A 9834-nucleotide genomic window follows, 5' to 3' on the forward strand; every position below is an offset into this window, starting at 1 on the left:
GGTAAGCCCATTTGCTCCTACATATTTTGGTGCCCCGTGTGAGGCTTGGTATTGTTGGCTTCAGTGATTTTTGTAGCAATAACAGATAAATTTAGTGTTGAGCCATTCCAGGCCTCTACTCAGTAATAGGCTAGTCAAGTGGAATTGCCAAGGCTATACCAGAGTGTAGTTTGGGCTAATTGCAGCGTAGTGATAGCGTTGTTTAACTAACAGTCATACCACAAACACAGCTAGTAGGGAGTAAGTGACCGTACCACCAGTAGCCATTGGTAGAAACACATACAGTTGCCATAGTTAGTTGGCATATTTCGAGAGACAGCAGAAGTAAACAAAACCCCACAGGTTAGGAGTACCTGTGCACGTAAACAAAACCCCACAGGTTAGGAGCACCTGTATGTTTTCTTATTGTCACTGTCTGAGCACAGCCTATACTGTCGTCGCCTCGTAGCCACGGCATTATTTTATATTAAAGAGGGTAGGCCGAGAAATAGTGCCCACGTCACTAGCTCGTCAGGTCTGCATAGACTAGCCAACTGTCAGCAGGGAGCTGCTGCACGGCGAGCTGCGCCTCGCCAGTTAGGAGCGGGAGGAGGCGCGCTGCTCCAGCGGCCACCCCCACTCCTCGACTGTTTGCTCAAAGAGAGTGAGGAATGCTTCTGGCTCGTCCTGCGGTCCCATCTTCGTGAGGGTGGCGGCAGGGGCGGCCGGCGGCCCTGCTGACGTGAGCCGGTGCCGGAACGCCTGGCGATCTTCCTGCTGGGTCAGCATCAAGGCTTCGAAGCGCTGCTGCTGCTCCTTCCAGAGGGTGATCAGCTCTTGATGCTGGTTCTGCTGGGCGTTAGTGAGGGCAAGGATGAGCTCTTTGAACGGGGATGACTCCATGGGGCGGTTCCCTTCTGTGCGTCCCTGGTTTCGGTACCACTGTAGTAAACCCCGATGTGGGTGGAGCACAGAAGCACGGCAGGCGAGAGTTTGTGTTTACACACGCACTTTATTTGGCTTTTCAGCTTTCTTTCTTTCACTCACTCACTCAAGTGTTGTGGTCGGGGAGCCATTCTTCTCTCCCCCTCCCTTTATACTCCATCCCTGCAACAACCCCCCCCCCCCCCCCCCCCCCCCCCCCCCCCACACACACACACACACATTGACATCAGGTGTAATGACCTAGCCACTTACCTTCCCTGACCATTCTCCATTCACAGACTGCTGCTTGGCCACGCCCCCGCTGCCACAGTGACATCTTCAAAAACCTGTTCTTCAGTAAAAATACATTTTTTAAAATCTTATTCCTGTCTCACCAAACAACTGTGGACAACTCGAAACTCAAAATGCACATCTCAGGATGATTTTAAACACTTCATTTATTGAATTCACATTAAAAATGCAGCTCTCAATTTAAAACATCAAAAAACATTATATCTGCTTTAATGATCTAAGCAGGGAATAAAACACTTGGTGTTGTGCTGATATCATGAAGCGGAGTCACTGTTACCACCCTGAAGTTTATTTTCCAATAAGAACATGTTCAGAAGTGTTTTATCCCACAGCAAACAACCAATTATTACATTTACAGAGAGAACTATTAATGCTAAGAGAATGATTGATTCATGCTTCTGTTAGCAATTTTCAAAAGTCAAAACATATTTTCATTCCATATCCTTTGAGAAAGATGAACTCCATATTATACTGTATGTATGGGTATGATTTGTGTCTGTGTCCATGATTAACACTGCCATGATTTTCAAGACTGTCTCCTTTAAACCATGAGATAATTTAAAAAAAAAATGCAATAGGAAGATTTCAGAAATAAAATGAATGACCTGCCATGATGCCCAACAGAATATTTTGGCAGGAAAAACCCAGCAAAATATATACCATTTGAAAGGAGGAGATGTGAGAGCATTTAAAGCTTGGAACAACTCCATCTGATGCAAGACAGCATGAACACTAAAATAAAACAAGTGTTGCCAGGCAAAACAAACCTCGCCCGGTAGCATTTATGATAAATATGAAGGAAGATATCTCATTATCTCTAGCCGCTTTATACTGTTCTACAGGGTCGCAGGCAAGCTGAAGCCTATCCCAGCTGACTACGGGCAAAAGGCGGGGTACACCCTGAACAAGTCGCCAGGTCATCACAGGGCTGACATATAGACATAGACAACCATTCACACTCACTTTAGAGTCACCAGTTAACCTAACCTGCATGTCTTTGGACTGTGGGGGAAACCGGAGCACCCAGAGGAAACCCACGCGGACATGGGGAGAACATGCAAACTCAACACAGAAAGGCCCTCGCCAGCCACGGGGCTCGAACCCAGGACCTTCTTGCTGTGAGGCGACAGCGCTAACCACTACACCACCGTGCCGCCCCCAAGGAAGATATCATGAAAAAAAATAGGTCCCCTATGGGTCCATGTGGCTCCTGCTCGTAAATAAAACAGTTTTCTGATCCCATGTCCATCCAGTAAATACAGCAATATATTTACTCTGTGAATCAGTAGCCACAAAAATGAAGCGTAATCCAGAATTGAACAATTTAAAAATCACAGAAGTAAAATATACCAAGTGTCTGTACTTTATATTATTCTACTCCTACCTCTTACAGTTTTCAAAACTGAAACCTCTGAACCGAGGCTGACATACACACGCTGTCACCATGACCCAAACTCTTATGAGCTAGAGCTCAGTGTAACACACTTTCCCTCTGTAATAAGCATAAACATGTCTGAAAGCAATTTCTTTAGTCTCGTCCATTTATCCTGAATGGTGAACCGAATTGTATACACTCACCGGACATTTAAATAGGAACACGTGTATGTGCATGTACAGTACAGTGCGCGACTATTACACTCACATTCTTACAGCACGATGGCGTAGTGGCTAGCGCCTCTATATGAGGCAGTAGACACAAGAAAAACAATTTTGACCTTTTTGGTGACCTTGACCAGATGACCCTCAAAATGTTGGAGGTTCTATTTGAAACCAATGTCCATCTATCCTGAAAGTTTCATGAAGATTGATCCAGCCATTTTCCCATAATATTGTGAACAAAAAAACAAAAGAAACACGACCGAAAACGATACCTCGCCCCCTGGAGGAATCCGTCCCAGGCGAGGTAATAAAAGCGATGATTAGATCTTATTAACAGGGCAGATGATCAGTGGTGCTGAATTTTCACCTCCATCATTGAGACTGGGGCTGAATAATGGATAAAGTTTCTCAGTGAAATTCTGATCAGCGAAAGAGTAGATATGAGATTTTGCATCAACATCATAGAAGGAGATCAGACCCTCCTCATAATCCACAAACACCCCCACCTTCTGAGGAGCCTGTTTCAAGGAGAGGGGGACACGAGGAGAGTCCAGAGCCTTATATTCAGTCTCATTCCTCAGCCACACACTCCATTGCCCATCTTTAGGACTGACTGTAATCTCCCCTTTCCTGCTAATGGACTCTCTGGCCACTCCTACGTCCCACTCAGTGTTCCCTCTGACCTGCACCTCATAGTAAAATCTCCCTGAGGAGAATCCCTCCTTTCCCAGCACATTGACACAATAATTAAACCTCTCTGGGTTATCAGGGAGATTCTGTTCTGTGTCTCCATCTTTCACTTGTTTCCCATCATCAGACAGGATGAGTTCAGGATGGGCTGTATCAGGATCCAGAGTCACATCCACTGAGAGACAGAAACACAGTGAACATCAGTTTTATCATTGCACAGTGTGGAACAGTGAAGAATCATATATTTACTCATGTGATCAATAAAAGCTCACAAACCTGCATATTGTTGAATTCTCTTCAGGTCTGTTCGGAAAATAATTTTGGACAATATTTGTGAGTAAATGTTGAGAGATTTAATTAAATGTTTGCTTTTTATTAATTAAAACAAAATACTGGAAATATATGGAATGTGTCTGTGTAATAAACACTTACTAATCTCTTCAACCTTCTGCATTTCCTCACTGAGAGTTTCCTGAAGCTGAGACAGAGCTCTCCTCAGAGTCTCCTCACTCAGATGAGAGTTAATTGTGACGTCAGTCCAGTCCTGGGTGTGTGGAGGGCTGCACAGTGACGGGTAAATCTGCAGTACAGCAGGAGAGAGGAGAAATCCCTCAGCATGGGGACTGCTGTCCTGTCATGTGCTGCATTGCTATTGAGAAACAGAGGGACTCTGACCTGTAGGAGGTGGAGGTGATCCTCAGTGTGTGAGATCTGCTCCAGCTCAGTGTTTCTCCTCTTTAGCTCAGTGATTTCCTGCTCCAGCTCTTTAATGAACTCTTCAGCCTGCATCTCTGCTGCTTTCTGCTTCTCCTCCATCACCTTAAGCAGCCCAGCCTGGCTTCTCTCAATGCAGCACATCAGAGCACTGAAGACCTTCACACTGTCTGCTTTCTCCTTCTCTGTGTTTTTCTAACAGGAGACAAATTGAGAAATTATTTTATTTCATGTGATTAGATCATTATTCTCTGAATGTGTTTTTATAAAGGAGCTATTTTGTAGGTGGGTTAAGAGACTGACTTTATTGAGTTCTACAGTGTGTCTGATTTCCTCGATCTTCTTCACTCGCTCCTGGATCATCTGCTGAACTTCTGCTTGTGTCTTTCCCAACTCAGTCTGAGAGAAACATACACACAATGCATCAACTTTTTTTTTAAGGTTCATATTTCATGCATGAAATTAATTTGCAAACTTTATACAATACATCAAAACTTTTCAGTCCCTCACCTTCTTCTCTTCACTCTCCTCCTCTATAGGAACAGTGTTGTGAGTTTTGTGTTCTCCCTCAGTACAGAACTGACACACACACGTCTGGTCGACTCTACAGAACAGCTCCAGGGGTCTCTCATGCTTCAGGCAGATGTAGTCCTCCAGGTTCTCCACAGGATCCATCAGTCTGTGTTTCATAAAAGAAGAAACTCTCTCATGAGGTTCCAGGTGAATCTTGCAGTAAGAGGCCATACAGATCAGGCAGGACTTCATGGCTGCACATTTCTTTTCACAGCAGACGTCACAGAGCACCACAGATTGTGTGGGTTTTTCTGCAGCGCTGCTGGATTTCACCTGAACTGCCTTCTTAAATGGAGCAGCAAGTTCAGAGATGAACGTATTCACACGTAGTTGAGGTCGTTTAGGGAATTCCTCTTTACACACTGGACACTGACAGTGTGAACTGCTGTCCCAGTACTCTGTGAGACAGATCTTACAGAAGTTGTGTCCACATGGAGTCGAGACTGGATCAGTGAACACATCCAGACAGATGGAGCACTGGAGCTGATCTTCACTCAGGACACTGCTGGAGGAAGCCATGACTGACACAGGAGACATGATGAGAGAGGATTTAGACAACAGAAAACTCTACACAATGTTCATGGACACTGAACTGAATATAATCCATAACACCAGTAATGATCTCAAATCTTTCTCCTGAATGATTCACTTCTCACTGCACTTGTGTGACATTTTCTTCAATATGTCCTTTAGTGTAAATGCATTTTTCATATTCATCCCTTTCTTCTGAAACCACTTGAAATTCAAAATGCAAATTTCAGGAGTATTTTAAACACTTCATATTAATTTTAATTAGTAATTAAAAATGCATTATTGTCACGGTGTATTAAATGTCCTTAAGCACGAAGTACATTTTAATTCTCCAAGCAGGAGACAGTACAGTCAGTGTCATGCTGTTATTGGAAATAATCAGTGGGGAAGTGGAGTTACTCTTCTCAGTGGGGAAGTAGAGATAGGTGTCACCCTGTCTAATCCAGCAAGTATTACATGTGGGGTGCCTCAAGGGTCAATATTAGGACCACTGCTGTTTCTCACCTATGCCAACGATATTACCTCTGCTGTTACATACAAATTGTTACTATACGCTGACGACTCTGCCCTTATTGTGGCTGATAAGAGTATAGAGGTAATAGAGCATAGATTAAGTAGGGAAATGAATTCGATCAGGGAATGGCTGACCGACAATAGATTATCCCTACATTTGGGTAAGACAGTGTCCATCCTCTTTGCTTCAAAAAAGAGGTTATGCAATTTTGAAACCATTCAGGTGCAATGTGCTGGCAATATTTTATCCAGCGCTTCTGAAGTGAAGTACTTAGGTCTAACTTTAGACCAATCCCTAAATGGAGATGGCATTGTGGACAAAATAGTCAGTAGATCTAATGCCAAACTAAAGTTTCTGTATAGACAGGCTGGCAACCTGAGTCTAGACACTAAGAAACTTCTTACTTCAGGCCTACTACAAAGTCACTACGACTACGCCAGCACAGCATGGTATTCTGGCACAACTAAAAGGAGCAAGTCACGGGTCCAGTGTGCACAGAATAAAATCATCAGGTTTATTTTGAATGCACCGTTCAGAACACACATAGGAGCTGATGAATTTAGACGGGTCGGTATGTTGCCAGTTGATTTTAGATCCAAAGAACTCAAAGCCGGGCGGCACGGTGGTGTAGTGGTTAGCGCTGTCAACTCACAGCAAGAAGGTCCGGGTTCGAGCCCCATGGCCGGCGAGGGCCTTTCTGTGTGGAGTTTGCATGTTCTCCCCGTGTCCGCGTGGGTTTCCTCCGGGTGCTCCGGTTTCCCCCACAGTCCAAAGACATGCAGGTTAGGTTAACTGGTGACTCTAAATTGACCGTAGGTGTGAATGTGAGTGTGAATGGTTGTCTGTGTCTATGTGTCAGCCCTGTGATGACCTGGCGACTTGTCCAGGGTGTACCCCGCCTTTCGCCCGTAGTCAGCTGGGATAGGCTCCAGCTCGCCTACGACCCTGTAGAAGGATAAAGCGGCTAGAGATAATGAGATGAGACAACTCAAAGCCCATATGATGTTCAAAATTAAAAATTCCTTAGCGCCTCAATACTTGTCTTCTGCAATTCAAAATGTTACTCATAACTACAGTACAAGATCCAGTCACTCTTCTCTTCAGCTCCCCCAGTGTGGTCCTTTTGGAAAAAACTTCTTTTCTGTACACCGCAACCAAAATTTGGAATGAACTACCATCAGAAATAAAATCAGTAGAAAATCTTCCCCTGTTCAAGAAGAAGGTAAAACAGTACTTTTTTAACATTCTATTTGATGAGGAAGCAGCAGATTATGTGTATTTTTAGTTTCTATATTTTTTAATTTCATTCTTTATTTATTATTATTTTAATTTTTATTATTATTTTAATTTTTATTATATTATTATTAATATTATTATTATTTATTATTATATTATGTGTTTTTTTTCTTTTTCTCTCTTGCTTTTCTTGTTTTTCTATTATTATTAACATTATCAATATTGTTCAGTATTATTTGTTATGGTATTAGTTTTCACATTTTTGCTATGCTTCCCCATGATATTCAGTTATACAGTATTGTCAATTTATTTTATTTTGTTATTTTTTAATTGTGTGTAGCTATTTTTTGTCTGTGATAAGGGACCACAATGGAAACAAGTTTTTACGCTTTTTTGTGTCATCCCTGCCACACCTGTACCTTTTTTTTATTGTACGTTTATGGCCAAATAAACAAATCAAATCAAATACTGTTCACACCCAAATGTTGATTATTTTTCAATAACAGCATGTCCCAAAGTGTTTTATTCCACTAAACCCACAGCAAGTTGGCAAATATTTACATTTTATTTTTTAAAGAATTACGTCATACTTTTTATTCTTTTGTTGTTACATTTAATGATCTGTGAAACCGAACTGTAATGTCACAGAAATCAAGTGGAAAACAACAACACAAACAGAAAGTAGAGTCATGTGTAGCACTCTTCTATTCCTCTTTCTATTTCTCTTTTCCCTCTTGTTCCTGTTCTCTTAGTGTTTACCTGCAGTGGTTTTAATCCCTTGAAGAAACAGAGAGAAGCTACAAACTGGAGATTGTGTCCTGCTGAAAGGGTCTGGTTTTGGTTAGGGAAAGGATTTGAGCTCCAGTTTCGATTCAGCCTACTGACGTCATATGAGACACGCCCACTGTTTTACTTTTTTCTCATGAGGCAGTTACACTTTTTAACCACTAGATGGAGTAAATTCACTCAGTGAACTCCAAGGTTTCATTCTGTCTCCATCTCTGGAATAAAATCTGCACTGTGTACATTTTTAGGAAGTAGGGGGTTTTTTTCATCTCATCTCATCTCATTATCTCTAGCCGCTTTATCCTTCTACAGGGTCGCAGGCAAGCTGGAGCCTATCCCAGCTGACTACAGGCGAAAGGCGGGGTACACCCTGGACAAGTCGCCAGGTCATCACAGGGCTGACACATAGACACAGACAACCATTCACACTCACACCTACGGTCAATTTAGAGTCACCAGTTAACCTAACCTGCATGTCTTTGGACTGTGGGGGAAACCGGAGCACCCGGAGGAAACCCACGCGGACACGGGGAGAACATGCAAACTCCACACAGAAAGGCCCTCGCCGGCCCCAGGGATCGAACCCAGGAGGCGACAGCGCTAACCACTACACCACCCTGCCACCTGGTTTTTTTTTACTAATGATATTAATTTTGTCATCGGAGTGTGCTGGAGCAATGTGTACATTAAAATAATAATAATAATAATCTTCTTTTGGCTGCTCCTGATTAGGGGTTGCCACAGCGGATCTTTCGTCTCCATTGCTCCCTGTCTTCAGCATCCTTCTCTACCACACCTGCCACTGTCATGTCCTCTCTCACCACATCCATGTATCTCCTCTTTGGCCTTCCTCGTTTTCGTTTGCCTGGCAGCTCCATCCTCAACATTCTCCTTCCAACATGCTCTGCATCTCTTCTCAGGATGTGCCCATACCATCTCAGTGTCATCTCTCTTATCTTAATTCCCAAGCTCTCCACATGTGCTGTCCCTCTGATGTGCTCGTTCCTTATCTTGTCCAACCTTGTCACTCCCATCGCAAACCTTAACATCCTCAACTCCGCCACCTCCAACTTTGCCTATAATAATAATAATAATTATTATTATTATAAGATTAATCATAAGATAGCTTTTTATTATCCCACAAGGGGAAATTTACATTGTTACAGCAGCAAAATATATAAAGAGAAAAAGATAGGCAGTGAAGGAGTAGTGCAAAAGTACTAAGTGTAAAGAAAGGATATATATAAAAGAAATAAACTACAAATTTAGAGATTAAAAAAAATTAACAAATTTGCATAAATTAACAGGTTTTCAGATAGTTACCATAAGTGTATTGCAAAGGTGGTATTGCACGTGTAAGTATTGCACAGGTATTATTACCAGTATTACCCAGGTAGTATTGCACAAGTAAGTCGGTATATTGCACAAGAGCCATTTTAACCATGTGTAGCGAGCAGTTCGCTGTAAAATCCTGATGCTGATAGTCAGTGCACACAGTATACGTTATAGCAGAGGGGTTTCTATGGATGTAGAAGTGATCTGGACAGTACTGTTGATTATTGTGAGGAGCGTCTGGTGCTGTGCTTGGTGAGATGCTGACTGTACAGTCTCACAGCAGTAGGGAGGAAGGAGCTGCTGTATCTCTCCTTAACACACCGCAGATGGAGGAGCCGGTCACTGAAGGAGCTGCCCAGTGCTGCTACTGTCTCCTGCAGTGGATGGGAGGTGTTTGCCATTAAGGATGACAACTTGGGCAACATCCTCCTCTCCCACACTACATCCACTGAGTCCAGTGCACAGCCCAGGACAGATCCTGCCTTCCTAATTAGTTTGTTCAGTTTTTTCTTCTCTGCTGTTGTGATACTGCTTCCTCAACAGACAACTCCATAGAATATGGCTGATGCCACCACAGAGTCATAAAAAGAGTTCAGAAGTGGACCCTGTACTCCAAAGGCCCTGAGCCTCCTCAGCAGGTG

The 9834-nt window shown here is 43.0% G+C and overlaps 1 protein-coding gene across 1 annotated transcript; it reads right to left on the reverse strand.

Annotated features, from left to right (window-relative positions):
- Positions 1 to 1389: 1389 nt before the first annotated feature.
- On the reverse strand, positions 1390 to 5313 carry LOC132882724 (E3 ubiquitin-protein ligase TRIM39-like). Its single transcript, XM_060915825.1, has 6 exons — positions 4729 to 5313; positions 4522 to 4617; positions 4180 to 4413; positions 3937 to 4084; positions 3781 to 3807; positions 1390 to 3679 (listed from the first exon to the last, which is right to left on the reverse strand). Exons 1-6 carry the CDS (start codon positions 5308 to 5310, stop codon positions 3135 to 3137), a joined length of 1632 nt encoding a protein of 543 aa, XP_060771808.1. The 5' UTR covers positions 5311 to 5313; the 3' UTR covers positions 1390 to 3134.
- Between the last annotated feature and the right edge of the window lie 4521 nt (positions 5314 to 9834).

This window comes from Neoarius graeffei, chromosome 1, assembly GCF_027579695.1.
Source record: "Neoarius graeffei isolate fNeoGra1 chromosome 1, fNeoGra1.pri, whole genome shotgun sequence".
Classification (NCBI taxonomy): Eukaryota; Metazoa; Chordata; class Actinopteri; order Siluriformes; family Ariidae; genus Neoarius; species Neoarius graeffei.

What these genes read in the sequence shown, in the direction of transcription:
- LOC132882724 (XM_060915825.1), bottom strand. Translation starts at nt 5,310, where the DNA reads ATGGCTTCCTCCAGCAGTGTCCTGAGTGAAGATCAGCTCCAGTGCTCC. An exon ending in ACACTGTAGAACTCAATAAA is followed by an intron (nt 4,414 to 4,521) that starts GTCAGTCTCTTA and finishes GTCTCCTGTTAG; the next exon opens with AAAAACACAGAGAAGGAGAA. An exon ending in ATCACCTCCACCTCCTACAG is followed by an intron (nt 4,085 to 4,179) that starts GTCAGAGTCCCT and finishes GCTGTACTGCAG; the next exon opens with ATTTACCCGTCACTGTGCAG.